Source organism: Gallus gallus, chromosome 3, assembly GCF_016699485.2.
Source record: "Gallus gallus isolate bGalGal1 chromosome 3, bGalGal1.mat.broiler.GRCg7b, whole genome shotgun sequence".
Classification (NCBI taxonomy): Eukaryota; Metazoa; Chordata; class Aves; order Galliformes; family Phasianidae; genus Gallus; species Gallus gallus.
The window spans coordinates 65419538-65434938 of record NC_052534.1 but is presented as its reverse complement, the minus strand read 5'-3'; the positions used below and the strand labels follow the sequence as shown (position 1 = coordinate 65434938).

The window sequence follows — 15401 nt, the reverse complement described above, 5'->3', positions numbered from 1 at the left end:
GAAGGCACAAAATGGATAACCCTGGAGGCCTTTAGCTGGGTCTTGGTTTTCTTTTAGGCTTTAGAGCTTTTAGCCCTTGTAGCTGTGTCAGCTGGAGTGGTACCGTACTGGTCACAGTGTCCTCCCACCCTTTCTTTTCAGTTGTGCCCACATTAAGCAGATTCAGCCACTGTTTGCTCAGGGGTCTACCAAGCTACGCTTTCTCCTGGTTGATTTTACCCTCCAGAGGTCACAAACTGTTGTTGTTGTTGTTTCCTGTGATAATAAATGGGAGCAGCTCTTAGTTTTCTCAATTGGGAAGGGCAGCAGCTTTGTCTGCTGCATACAGGCAGGGATGCTTACCCAAGCTTAGAAAGGGCCCAGACCAGCACAAATCAAAGCAGAGAGTATTTTACATACTTGGCAGCTTCCGGCAGGGGGCAGGGGCAAGGCTGGCAGAATGTGGGTGCTCCTCCAACAACGTCACCAACAAAGCCATCTGGACATTGCTCACAGTGTTCCCCTGTTGTGTTTCTCTGGCAATCCTTCAGTGAAAAGAGAGAGAGTGATGAAAGTTAAATGAAGGTGCTGCCTAATTCAGAAAGAAATCATTTATCCAAAGAGCTGGCCAAGCAGAACAGGGGCTGATGCCAGACCCCAACCCATCGAGGTACTGATGGATGAAGCCAAACTCTATAGTAACTATTATTGCTGCAAATAAGAATGCTCCATATGATTACATTAGCCAGCCAACAAGTGTTGGCAAGGTGCATGACAGGACAAAACAGATACATGTGTGTGCAGGGTGCTGGAGCAGAAAGAGCACTGGCTGCTGTCAGAGATGTTATGGGCACTCAGGTGTAGCTGACAGCTTTGAGTTGTAAGTGCCAGTAGGAGAGATCTCTTTTGCTGCTACCAAACCAACCTGAAAAATATCTGCTGGTAAATGCTGTCAGCAGATTTCAGTGTAGACATAGGTTTCAGCAAGGCTGCTTCTTAAACCTGATAATTGGAAAAGGGCATCAGTGGAATCTGCAGGCAGATGGTGGCTAATACACAGTGTGGTTCTGATGATTTTTCTCCTGAGGTGGGATATTTTATCACTACAACTTCTTCTTAGTCTTAAAGGAGGTCTGTTAAATGTAGGGAAGAAGCAGGAGTCTAACACATTTCTTTCTCATGACAAACTGCATTTGCAACAGCCTTTTTATAAACTACAGAGCAATGGTACAAAATGTCACTCACTTTGTAAGCAAATTTCCTGTCTACACTTTGATGTTTTTGAGGAAATATGTTTCATCACGCAGAGGGAAATTGGCCACTGATTGATATTGCTGGAGTTCCATAACAGTAAATCAAGCTATGATAATCTATACAGAGTATTTTTCAAAATTTTTCATCATGCTTGGTACAAAACTGTGCCTCTCAGATAACATTTTCAATCCCCCCGAAAGGTCAGATTTATCTGTACACAGTTATAAATTGAATTCAGAAGTTCTGCAGGCCCAAATAAGCATTTTTACATCATTTGATTGAGAAATGGGCACACTCAGATGTGAGAGGTTATGAGGGCTTTCTCCTATGCATGTGGTAATGCTCTTCTCTCCATTTCAGCATAATATCCAGAGGCTGTCATTGAAAAAACACACCTCTCTAAATTCTATCTATCTTGCTGAACTGTTTTTCAAAGAGTAGAAGTGTTCAGAAGTACTTTTCTTTCTTGCAGCTATTCGATGGGTTTTGCAGTGTCCCTGGATAAGAACTCTCCAGTGACAGCATTTTGTACTGATACAGTATGGATTCAAACAGCTACACAAGGTTGAGATATCAAAGAGCCAGCTCCATGACAGAAGCATGTAAAACTATTAGGAGTTTAAGTATTCTAAAACATACTTTACACAGAAGATAAGAAAATTCTGCAACCTGCTGGCAGGAGGTGACAGTATTTGCAGGAGTAAAAATTTTTAGGAGAAATTAATGGATATACATACTCCATAATGTTCCCTATTACAGCAGCTGTGGATACTGGTAAAGCAAGAAGCAAAGAGACATCAGAAACAAGCCGGGCTAACGGGCTGTCCCCTAACAAAAGGTCCTTTTGCCACCATTGGATTCCCAATATGGGCTGCAGAAACATTTGCTTAGGCCCTGCAAATGCCTGTGTTGTGTTCAGAGTTCACATAGGTGCTGGGAAATGACCATGGTGCCCCAGCTTCTCCACTGGTAGTTGTTTAATCCCATCAGACGTCTCTGAGCTGTCAGCAGCTGGCAGTGCCTGGGAGAAGTGGGAAGCTGTGCGCCAGGCTTCAGGAGTGCTGGTGAGCCTTTGCTTTGGGCTGTCTGTGTCAGAGCTCCTTCAGTAGCACTGGCCAAGATACTACAGATCTGAACCTCACTTTCTACTCCAACTACAGTGTGTTCACTAAAGAAAAAAGTATGAGGAAAGAGGAATGAGATTAGGGAAGATGTTTAATGAAAACAAATAGTTATGTCTTTCTTGTGCTTGCATTGCTAAATTAGTTTCGTATCTAAATCCTATGAGTTTAGTTTAGTGGCAGTTTTCTCCTGGCAACACCGATGGGTTGTTTTCATACATCTTTGTGCAGTTATCATCTCTCTCCATTGAAAATGCATCATTTTAGTAAAAGACAATTATCCTTGTCAGAGCACAGAGCATATCAGATTTTTTTTTCACCAATCTTCCTCATTTGAATCGCATAAATGTCCCTAGGACTCATTAATTTAGTTCAGACTCTCTTTGATTCAGAGAGACTTTGCATATGTTACTGCTTTTTTTTTTTTTTGTAGTCATGCAGAACCCGTTGCACAGCAACTATTTATTTCTGCAAAGCTGTGATTTGGCCAGAGAGCTCTGCAGCAGGTGGAATATGATAAGGAGAGCAAAAAAGAAAAAAAAAAAAAAGTCAATCTCTTTCTCCATGGGTCTTTAAATACATTAGGCGCCAATAGCTGCAGAACTAAATGTGTTTTTTTATAGTACTATTTGCTGTAAAGAGAGTATTTAGTATGCACAAAACCAGAAAGTACTGTTAACAAAATGGCTCTAAGATGAGAGAAGATAGACATTTGATTCAGAGGAGGGGAAGGAAAGAAGCCTGGTGAGAGCAGAGAAGCTGAGAAGAGTAAATGAAGACAGAACTACGGGCAGCCCCTGGGAGACGTCCAGCCCTTGCTCTCTCCTCTTGTGGGAACACAGACATTGCGTGGCCACTGCGGCATGCAGTGTGAACCAGGAGGCAGCAGAAGGCAAACGCCATGTTAAAAATAGTTTGCATTTGTCCTTCTTCAATGCAAATGCAATTTTGATATACTGTAAGAAGGAGATGAGAGCGTAGGAACTGAGAGCTCAAAGAGAAATAAAAATCTTGTATCTAAAGTGCTGGCAGAGGCCTCAGGTGGGCTGCATTCATTTTCAGCTTTCGTCATGCTCTTCGTTTTTGCTCTGAGCCATTCATGTCACCTCTTCTGGCCTCAACTCCCCAAACAGCACTGAGGCATTAGCCGAATAAATCCATTACTGGTTTCCAAAGAACAGATTCTATTGTAAGGAACACAGCAGGGCTGCAGGGTAGCTGATGCTGCTCCATACATTTGCAGTACTTTTCATCTTCCAAACTGAAGGGAAATGCTAAAAGGCCCTCTTTACCCAAAAGGCCCTGGTTGCTGAATGCTGGAGGCACTTCTGTGGTTTTTCTCTGGTTAGTGATTATGTAAAAGTGGCTTTATCTTATTTAACAAATCAGCACTCCTGTGGGTGTTATATTTTTACAGTGATAAAAAGTGTCCTTATATACTTTATACTGAGTTAGCTTGGCATCTCCAACAAAGCTGCTGACTACAGCAAGCCTGTGAGACATCTCTGAGGCAGGCAGGACGCTCTCTGTACAGCCCACGAAGGATTCTCAGTGCTGAGGGGCACCAGTTTGGTAGTTTGAAAAAATGTTTCACTGCTGAACCAGTTACTTCTAACAGAGAAATAATCATGGGATAAAAATAGAATTCCATTTATAGCCTTCTTTGAGAAATCACATTTTAAGGAAGTGCTTTGCTCTAAGAGTTACAAGGGATACTCATTGTCCCAGTATTCCTACCTGCTTTAGAATGAAAGGCATCATTTACAGTAGGTGTCACAAATCTGACTGTGTGTGATTGTTCACAGCCTTTCCTGTCTCAGTGATTCTTTCAAAGGTATTTACAAGTCTGTAGAAACACGTTTAGTGATACTGGTGTCTACTTTTATGATGAAACTCTATACATGTATATATATAGGTTTCCTATGAATGGCAAGGAAGACTGAAGTAAAGATCTCTAGAAAATAGTCATTAGATACGTCTCTTAGGAAATCAAGCACTGAAGCTAACAGAAAATTGCTGCCTATCTTTGTACAGAACAGAATGAGACATGAAACAGTTCACAAAAAGAGACACAGCCATGCAGTGAAAAAATATTGCAACACTCTTTAAAATGCTCTGGGACTTGTAAACTGTGTTTTAAATTTACACTAAGTTGAAATTCTAAGCTGAATTCTTTTCAGATGCCCAAGTTAGTACGGCCTTTATTTTCATAGAACAAAAATAGGCAGAAGTCTTTTCTTCATGGGCAATCCAGTTTCAGAGAAAGTAATTCAATGTAATTGCAGCCTGGCTTCTGAAAGCTTCTGTGTGAGGTTACAGCCTACCATCATTCACCATCACTACACCAACAGCAACCTGTACTAAGACTGATTGGCTGAAGTGCATTTTCCTGTTAGAAAATTCCTCAGCTGGTTGACCTACTCTGATCTCATGGAGTAACATCAATCAGGATGAGCATTTCTACCTCTGGCCCCTACTGTAACCATCGATACTTCACACATCTGCACATGAAAAGGTGAGAAGCCATTTGGGAGTGGTTGTCAGCAGTGAGCTCCTGTGCTCATCTGCTTGGAAAGCAAAGCTGAATTGCTGTTCTGAGATCACAGAGTACTTAATGCGATGCAGTTCTGCTCTGTAATAACGCTTGTGCACAAACAATAATGAAGAATTTCCTCATTCTCTTCAGGCAATGGTACAGTGACAAGTAAAATTGTAATTTGTCCCAGCAAAAGACAAACATGCTTTTTTGCAAATCAATATTACTAAAAACTGTAGAATCTGCCCCAACTTAAATTAAGATCCTGAAGAGAACAGAGCTCTTTTTAATTGTCTCAAAGGCAGTGGCTTCATTAAACGTGCCATTTAGGCAATTACTTTGGGGAGGTTATTTCCCCAGTTTACTCCAGTGCAATTTAAGCAAGATGTACCTCTTCCACAGGTAAATAAAATACCCAACAAATTTTCTCCTTCTCCTCTAGAGCTAAAGGAAAAAGACAGGACCCACCACAGAATGATATTAGGCACCTAATGCCGGGTGGTACTGAGTCTCTCTGGGGCAACAAAAGTTAATAGCCAGCACTGCTTCTAGTGAGACTAATAAAGTGAACAAAAAAATTAAAAAGTAAAATAAAATCCTATCTCTGAAATATTATTTGTGAAATCTGGAAATATCCCCAGACCTTGCTTGGGAATTCTGAATTTTAATTTGCAGCTGAAAACAGTCACTGGTACTAGATAGCAGGAACTGACTTTTTTTTTTTTTAATTATTATTCTTTGAGGTAGTCTTATAATAGCTGTAAATGGAGCAATTCTTAAAGCAGAACACATATGTATTTGCATATAAATAGATAATTATACAGATAGACTGATGGAAGTGGCTTACATTGTTGTGCACTCTGTATTTGTTGCTAGGCCAGTAGAGATTGGCCTGATATCTGGATGTAGATTTAGACTTTTCCAAATATGGGAGATGCCCTCTTATTTGAGGTTACAGATCTACATAGTGTTGCCAACACCAGAATGCCAAAACTCATTGCTGTTCCAAAATAACAGTAAAAAAATTACTTTAGCATAATGACTTGAAAGCCGTGGTATTTATATTTTATCTTTTTCATCTTTCTAATTTCATCCTTCTCTTTCCAGCAACTGTGGTTGAGCTGCAGCATTAGCTGTAGGAGTTTGATATGGAAGTGATGAGGACTAGAAAGAAATACAAAATATTGTGCAGCTCTACTAAAGTAAAGACAACTGAACTTGTAAAATAGTGAGAATAGCAACAAAACCCAGTTACTGATCTGGTTTGGGTCAAGGTACCCAATCAACGTCAAAGCTTTTGTTTGTAGAACTTGTTCTATATTTAGTGAAGTGGGATGGGATGTCTTGCCAAAACACCTGGCCCTCTACTTTTTTCCTTCCACCACTTGGCTTAGTGTGGGAAGTGCTGCTGAGGGGGCACGTGAGCAAGGGCAGTGTTCCTTGCAGCCTTGGACTGGCTTACTACGAGACTCTTGTAGAAGCTGTGCAGGGAAAGAAAACAAAGTGCTCACATGTTAGTGGTATTGTTGCAAGTCTGCAATAGTAAAACTTGAAAGACAACAAACATTCTGTGTTAAAAGAGAGCCAAGAGGAAGGGAAACATCTACATCTGAGGCATTGAGACTATTACCTGTGGCATTTCTGACAACTAATGAGTATGAAACCTCTCTGGACAATGGCTGCATTTTGACAGCCATTTTGACTGCTGTAGTTCTCTTTGGCTTTCCAAACATGTATCACCTCAGGCACTTAAAGATGTAGTCCATCATTAAAGAAGGAAATAATTAACTATAAGAACTGCAAGGCTCTTCACGAAACCTGGAGTACCTAATAATCTGAAGACTTTTGCTAACTCTCTGCTGCTTTGTGCTCATGGTTAATGGATGGTTTTAGATCCACTGGCAGTTCTCCAGACCTGCCTTGGCAATCATGTGGAACATGTTATCCTCTTGGGCAGAACTGCCAAATTAGTTCCAACTTTTCCACTCAACTGTAAACCCAAACACTAAAACACGAATCACTTATATGACAATACGCTCTATTGTCAAAAATTCCATAAACGTCTGGAAAAGATATGAGGGAATATATACTCTCCATTGTTATGATCCTTTATCCTTTCTTATTCCCCCAAAGTCTTATCTGTCTAACTATCTGTCTGTCTGTCTGTCTATTTTCATGTAGTCTTTGGATGCCATCAATACATACAGATAAAATAGACGGAGCAGCAAAGCACTTTGAGATTTTTAGGTAGGTACCAACAAGCTGACAGCGCACCTTCTGCTGTAATGTTCTCTCCAGACTTGCTCTTTCTGATCCATGTGCCTTTATGAAGATCTAGCCATACAATAATATTTACCGTCCATTAGTAGAAATAATCACAGAAAGCATACTGACAACTCAGTCCAACAAAAATTTTGTCTGTATGTCGATCTTTGTAATTTCTTAACCCTTGCAGACTTTCAGTCCATTTCATCGTGATCTTCAAAGTTACTGCCACAGTACTATGAAGTCATCTCAAGTGACTTCCTTCACAGCCTATGCCATATTTTTTAGTATAGTAAATCCTTCTTCTTGCACATAGTATGTATACTCACTTCAGAGATGACAATCACAGAATCACAGAACCACAGAATGGCCTGGGTTGGAAGGGACCTCAAGGATCATGAATCTCCAACCCCCCTGCCGGGCAGGGCCACCAACCTCCCCATTTACTAGACCAGGTTGCCCAGGGCCCCATCCAACCTGGCCTTGAGCACCTCCAGGGACAGGGTATCCACAACCTTTCTGGGCAGCCTGTTCCAGCACCTCACCACTCTCCTTGTAAAGAACTTCCCCCTAACATCCAACCTAAATCTTCCCTCTTTCAACTTAAAACCGTTCCCCCTTGTCCTGCTGTTATCTACCCTTTCAAAGAGTTGACTCCCTTCCTGTTTATAGGCTCCCTTCAGGTACTGAAAGGCTGCAATGAGGTCACTCTGCAGCCTTCTCTTCTCCATGCTGAACAAGCCCACTTCCTCAGCCTGTCTTCATAGGGGAGGTACTCCAGCCCTCTGATCATCTCTGTGGCTCTCCTCTGGACCCTCTCCAACATCTCTCTTTCTTGTACTGGGAGCTCCAGACCTGGACACAGTACTCCAGATGGGCCCTCACAAGAGCGGAGCAGAGAGGGACAGTCACCTCCCTGTCCCTGCTGGCCACCCCTCTTCTGATGGAGCCCAGGATACTATTTGCTTTCTGAGCTGCAAAAGTACACTGCTGGCTCATGTTGAGTTTTTCATCTATCAGGACCCCCAGGTCCTTCTCTGCAGGGCTACTCTCAAGTCTGTATATATGCCTGGGATTTCTCTGTCCAAGTGCAAAACCTTGCACTTTGCTGTGTTGAACCTTATTAGATTCACCTGGGCCCACCTGTCAAGTCTCTTGAAGTCTCTCTGAATGACATCCCTTTCTTCCACTGTGTCAGCTGCACCACTCAGCTTGGTGTCATCAACAAACTTGGTGAGGGTGCGCTCAATTCCAATCATGGCTGCTGTGATATTCTGCAAAGTTACAGAGTCATCATAGAATCATGGAATCGTTAGAATTGGCAGAGACCTTTAACGGTTATCTGGTCCAACTCCCCTGCAATGAACAGGGACACCTACAGCTAGATGAGGTTGCACAAAGCCTGGTCCAGCCTGGCCTTGAATGTTTCCAGGAGTAGGGCTTCCACCACCTCTCTGGGCCTCTTTAAGTTTGAAACCATTTCCTCTTATCCTATCACCACAGACCTTACTTAAGAATCTGTCCTGGCTTTCTTACAGCCCCCCTGTAGATACTGAAAAGCCACTATCAAGTCATCTTGAAGCCTCCTCTTCTCTAGGATGAACAGCCCCAGCTCTCTCAGCCTGTCATTTGGAAGTCATTTGAAGCATACTCCCATGGCTGAATTTTCAGCAGTTGATCTTTCAACAGAGGCACTCTAAAGAAATAACTTGGCTGTGGATTGCTGGTGTTATAGGGTCTCGGGATGGTGATGGAGGCAAAACATTCACCTTGCGTCTTCATATTTTATTGGTAACAAAACCTAATTGCTTAGGCTTTATGCAGGAGGAATAGATACCACTCTATGTGGAGACTGCCACTTTTAGCTATTACAGTTTCATCCAATTAACATCACATAAATTCATGTTTCCAAACTGAAAAGCTGTGGGGTCCTTACAGGTGCCTTCCTTTTCTTCTTTTAGCTGAAAATGCTACATTAAAATATCAAAGTATAACATCAGCATCAAAAAAGTGTTTCTTCCTCTATTGGCCTTACATGCATCACCAGATAATGTATTTGAAATGAAGCACTATTTGACATCTGTAATGTATTATATCATAAACGGAGTTTATGCTATGCTGACTGCTTTTCTAATACTTGGGTGATTTTCTGCACTAAAAAATGGACTGAGTGGCTCTTCATTTATAATCACAGGACCACATGATTGATTTCTGCACCAGTTTTATGTGGACATCTATGCAATAATGGCTCTCTTTGCACTAATTTCTTCTGTCTGGTTACCTAATGAGATTGTTGATTTATTGACTGTCATTTGATAAGCTTTTAGAGACTCATGGTTTGATTTACACTCTATGAATAAGCTGAGAGAAGTTTTAAAACAGGAGCAGAAGTTAGATATTTATGTCAGCAGAATTAAGGATGTGAGTACTTTATCATAACACATCACTGATAGGGGTCTAATTTTATCTGATTTCAAATTCAGGGCAAAGGGCAATGAAATTTCATTAATTTGTATGCAGTGAGAACTGCATATGTATTTGCATAATATGAAGGTCTTAGAGCACTGTGTGGAATCTGGCCCTTATATTTCATTCCTTTTAAAGTGGAGTACTTTTTCATTTTCATACTGCCTGAGACTTGTTCATTTATTCGGGTCTTACAACTTAGTTATTAGTTAAACTGTAAAAAATATCCACCAACTGAATACCATGTTACAATTACTGATAATGATCTTCCATCATTGTTAGCAGTTCAAGTATGTATATGTTTTTCATATTTAAATAATTCTACTGTGTGAATAAACATGCACATGTGGAACCTTTCAGCTTTGCTGAACATCCGTTCTTCTAAAGATCTTCTGGTAAGGATGTTCAGTAATGCCTGTAATTCAGGGTTAGGGTAACCTGAGGTGCCAGTGGGGAGTCTGTAAGTGATAAAACTTCAGAACAGAGTTGCATATCAGAAGCAGGGAGATAACGGATTTGTATGGATATAAATGCAGGATGACAACAACAATAAAGGAAATGTACAGAATCTTTCTCTTTCTCTTGTGTTTTTATCAGTCTTTCAAAAACTAACTGAATGCAGAGAGTCTTATATCTTACCATCAAGTGTGGTGGTTACCACTGCAATTTTATTGGAATTTCCTAAAAGCTTGAGGAAGGAGAAACCAATGAACTCTCAATACCACATAGTTCTATCAGTTCCCAGAAATTTCCAGCCATGCAGACATCTACTTCTCTCTCTCCCAGTCTCATCCCTTAGAACACTTTGATCAGATCCATGCCTGTATTTCACCAGAACGGTCCTTAGGGAAAGCTGCTTTTTCCACTGATTCTGACAAAATCAGTCTTAACAACAGAGGCTCATTTTCTCAAATTACTCGCATGTATTCATCTAACCTATTTCTGCCTGCTGCTTTTCCAAATTATATCTCTTTCTCTAAGCATTTATTCTCCCAAGCTTTCTCAGTCACACTTTGTGGTTTACCGGTTTTACCAGTCAGGAGATGGAAGTTCTTCTCTGGAGATTTCTGCATCCTCAGAAAACTCCTGTTGTTGCAGTCCCCATGGGCATCTCTGATTCTGTTTTCAGCTATCATACCTTTTAAGCCCCTTTTTGTGCTGCTCTTTCCTTGCACCACTCTCTTTCCCTTTCTCTATGACTCTTATTTTGCTTAAGCTTTTTTTTCTGTTCATCTTTATTGAGAAGTAAATGGCCTGAGCGTAATGGCTTACTAAATCATTCAGACCAGCCTTTAAATGGTTTATTTGAACTCAAGCAGTAATCCAGGCTTTAGCTCTTAGTTTTCTTCTTACTACCTCATCACTTCATGGAATTTAGCATCCCACAGGGACATCAGTCACAAACACACATACCCTTTCAGATTATTTTCTGCTAATACAGCAACATTTATTTGTCCTTTTTCTTTTTTCTTTTCTCTTCAGCTCTTGACAATGGCCTCATTTTTGTAGAAGACAGGAAGCAAGTCTTATACTGTGTTTATAAACTGAGGATATAACCACTTTCCTATCACATATATTCTACTCCAGAAATTCTGTGGTCAACAGAATCATGAGAAGCAGACATTTGAAAAGCTCTTACTCTTGTTCCCAACTCCTCCATTGGAAATTTCCTCTTCTCATTGTCTCACGACCAAAAACCACGTCCATGTGAAAAAGAATAGCTGGGAATGCTTTGCAGTGTAAAACTATTCTTAAAAATTTAATATTAATCCACTAAATCAATATGTATTCTGCAGAAATGAACCAATCCTAGGCGCGCTACAGTGACCAAACCGTAATAATTGTTCTTGGGCTGAACAGCTGCACCGTGTTCCCCCTGTGGGAATGGAATGGGAAATATGCCATGGAGCACGGAATTATATATAACTGAAAACTTAACAGAGGCTGCAACAATTCAAAGTATGTGAATATTATAAGGTCATTTTACGGAGAGACAAACAGAGGGCAAAGGTTTATGACTTGTCAAAAGTAACACAGTGAGTCCATTGCAAAACCGGGAGCTCTGGGCTCTATACAAGCCTGTAAAGCAAACACTAATGTTCACTCTTGCTATGCTGTTCAGATACATTACAGTTTTAACTTCCATCCTTTCTCTAGTGTATTACTGCTCAAATTACCCATTAGTAATTGGGGTTAGTTTTACTGCCTTGAATTTTGCTCTGGAGCTACGAGTCATCAACTACTAATGCTAACTCACAGCTTTCTGTATGAGCTGATAATGAGCGTGCCTGAACATATGGGAAACTGTAACACTACCTTGGAGTTCAGCATCTTCTTTGCTTGGTGTATTATTTCAGCCTCCTCATGTTGTTCCTTCACAGCAGGAGGCTGCCATGCAGCAGAATTACTATGGATAACATATGTATATACGTTCACAGAGGTCACTCGCCACTGTAAATTATTTGTATGATATACAGTATTGTATTCATAAAGGGGAGAATGAAGTGTGTTTGAATTTATGCATTTTTCTCTGGGGAATACAAAACTCTTTCCATATTTCTTAGGACTGAAATTTTTCCCCAGTATACTGACTCTTGCAAATACTGCATGAAGAAAGTATTTGGAATCTGCGGGGATAACCTAAGTAAGTGAGAATGAAATCTGGCTAAGATAATCTTATTAATGTTTTGATTTTGGTCCTGCTTATATTTGCCCTTCAGCAAAAAAACTCCTGTGGGACAGACACTGTTTTTGCTGTGTACTGAAACTGAGCATTGGCGTAAATAGAAGAATCAGGATATGGCTCACCATTTCTTGGGTTTGCCTGGGAAATATTTCCTTTGTGTGAAGCCTCATGCAAGGGTGAAAGGATTCATGTTATCACCAATAGAAACCCAAAGCCAAGCGTGCTGTTGTTCAGTTACGGAATGGCTAAGAAGACAGGAATTCCTTACCACACAGATTCCAGATCCATCAAGGCATCTGTTTGCATTACCATTACAGTTGCAAGGAGAGCATTTTCCTGAGCTGGTACGGTAAAATCCTTCTTGGCATTCCTGCAATGAGAAAATAAAAATAAATTATCCCCTATGCAGATATATTCTGAGGGTTAGGTTTGGCAGGAGAAAGCAAAAATTACAACCACCAGTTTTCCTCCAAGTACACTCCACAGCCCTTTCGCAGAAGGCCACACACACTGCTGAGCTCCAGTTCGTTCCTATGTTCTCTGCCCTGGTGATTGCATATTGCTTTGTGGTGTTCAAGCCGCCAGCATCCCTGCCTGTGTCTGGCCCCTGGTCAGCAGTGGGTGCCTAAAGGAGTGGGGACAAGAAGCTGTATTTTGTGCTAGAGGACGGGTCAGCTAGAAGTGATGACTGTTACTGAGTAAAGAAAGTATATCCATAGGAAAAGAATAGTTTTTACTTAGAAAAGCCTTAGAAAACTTACTAAAAGCAGTCTTCATATTGGCTTTTATGAGCTTTAAATGAAGAGCCCTGAGGAGGGAGAGCCATATCTATGAAGATCGTAATCCTTCTGAGTGAGAGGTGGTGGGCTTTGTGAGGTGCTGTCAAGGCAGGGCTGTCTGTCTGTCTGTCTGTAAGACTGGTGAGATGTGCCAGCTCTATATAAGCCCCTGGGAGATAAAACAGTTCTTCAGTCCTTCTTCATGAGATGCAATAAATAAATGGGAGAGATTGCATGAAGGCTAAGATTTCCCTGTTTTTTTTCTTGAAGGTGTGTCTGTGCCTGATGTACATCAGTTAGCATAACTGGGTATAAAATATAAATATTTTAAAATATAAATAAAATAAAACAGAAGATTGTAAATATCTAAATTGACTTCTTTTAAATACTAATTACAGCAATAGTATAAGCTGTCAGAAACACAAAGCTATAAAGATGCCACTCTAAGACTGGAAGATAAGAAGAAAAAGAAAGAGGATTGCTTCTGTGTGGTCTATTACGTGTAACTTGTTCTCCACAGAGGACTTTACACCTCATTGTGCAGCTGGTGAGACATGCACAAGCTGGTCTTGGGAGCAACCTCTGCTGCTCAGACAGTGCCCGCTCACCCTGTGTAGCAACCTCCCTGAATTATATGGATGATGTTAGATCCACACGGGTTCATGAAGTTTTAGATCTTAAAGCTGTTACTATTGTATAGCTCTTGTAGTGTTGTTGCAGAGCTGATGGGAATATCACCGAGATCTCCGGAAATTATTTACTCCACCTTCTTTTAGCTGGCACTGAAGAAGACTGTCCCCAACATGACAGTCGAAGCCCAAGAAACACCACAGAATCATAGAACCATAGAATTGCTCAGGTTGGAAAAGACCTTAAAGATCATTGAGTCCAACCACGACCTAACCATACTACCCCAACTCTAACAACCCTCTACTAAATCATGTCCCTGAGCATCACATCCAAACAGTTTTTAAACACATACAGGGATGGTGACTCAACCACCTCCCTGGGTAGCCTATTCCAGTGCTTAACAACCCTTTCTGTAAAGAAGCTTTTCCTGATATCCAACCTAAACTTACCCTGGCACAACTTAAGGCCATTTCCCCTCGTCCAGTCACCTGCCACCAGTGAGAAGAGACCAACCCCGCTCTCACTGTAAGCACCTTTCAGATATTGGAAGAGAGCAATAAGGTCTCCCCTCAGCCTCCTTTTCCCCTGACTAAACAGCCCCAGTTCCTTCAGTTGCTCCTAGCAGGGCATATTCTCCAAGCCCTTCACAAGTCTTGTTGTCCTTCTTTAGACCTTCTCCAGCACCTCAGTGTCCCTTCTGTATTGAGGTACCCAAAACTGAACACAGTACTTGAGGTGAGGCCTCACCAGTGCCGGGTATAGGGGCAGGATTACTTCCCTAGTCCTGCTCACCACACCATTCCTGATACAAGCCAGAATGCCATTGGCCTTCTCGGCCACCTGGACACACTTCTGGCTCATATTCAGCTGACTGCCCATCAGTACACCAAGGTCGCTTTCCATCAGGCAGCTTTCCAGCCACTCTTCCCCAAGACTGTAGGGTTGCCTGGGATTGTTGTGGCCAAAATGCAGAAGCTGACACTTGGCCCTATTGAAACTCATACAGTTAACCTTGGCCCATTGATCCAGTCTATCCAGGTCCCTCTGTAGTGCCCTTCTCCCCTCAGGCAGATCAACACTCCTTCCCAACTTGGTGTCATCTGCAAACTTACTGAGGATGCACTCAATCCCCTCATCAAAATTGTTAATAAAGATGTTAAGTAGAGTATTTCTTGTAGCTGACTCTACAGTACTTTCTGTATTCCCTGGTTCCTGACGTCACTTATTCCTGCAAAAACTGGGAAATTCAAGTGAATCAGAAGGTATGATCTTAAGTAGTTTGCATTTGTATGAAATAAGTATATTGTACAGATATAATCAGAGTTAAATTACCTCTGGATCTCCCTCTTCCTCATTTTTCTAAGTTGTCCTGAAATAAAGGATGGCTTCTTTTGTACACTGGCCTAATAATTTCTTCTCATGCCCACTCTGAGCTACAATGTGAACAGCAGGACTACAACGTGGGTGCAGGATGGTGATTCCTCCACTGGCTTGGAAGCCAGCCTGAGTGCAGTATTGCTCCCTGGCCTACTGGTGGCTGGAACTAACCCTGGCACATTGCTACAGCTGAATTACTTCTGGGGCCTGAGATCTTGGATGTCTGCCTGGTGCTACAGACACAGTGTGGAGCACCGGATACCAAAAACTAGTGATACTGAGGTTCATTTGTGTGTTAGCTTCCATTC

The 15401-nt window shown here is 41.4% G+C and overlaps 1 protein-coding gene across 2 annotated transcripts in view; it reads right to left on the bottom strand.

Annotated features, from left to right (window-relative positions):
• The window catches only part of LAMA4 (laminin subunit alpha 4), a 96384-nt gene that overhangs the window by 62257 nt on the left and 18726 nt on the right, over positions 1–15401 (bottom strand). For both annotated transcript variants that reach the window (XM_004940298.5, XM_419780.8), the window contains exons 2-3: positions 12576–12677; positions 400–524 (exon numbers count right to left, since the gene is read on the bottom strand). In XM_004940298.5, coding sequence (XP_004940355.2) covers positions 400–524; positions 12576–12677 — 227 coding nt within the window. The remainder of the gene's footprint in view (positions 1–399; positions 525–12575; positions 12678–15401) is intronic.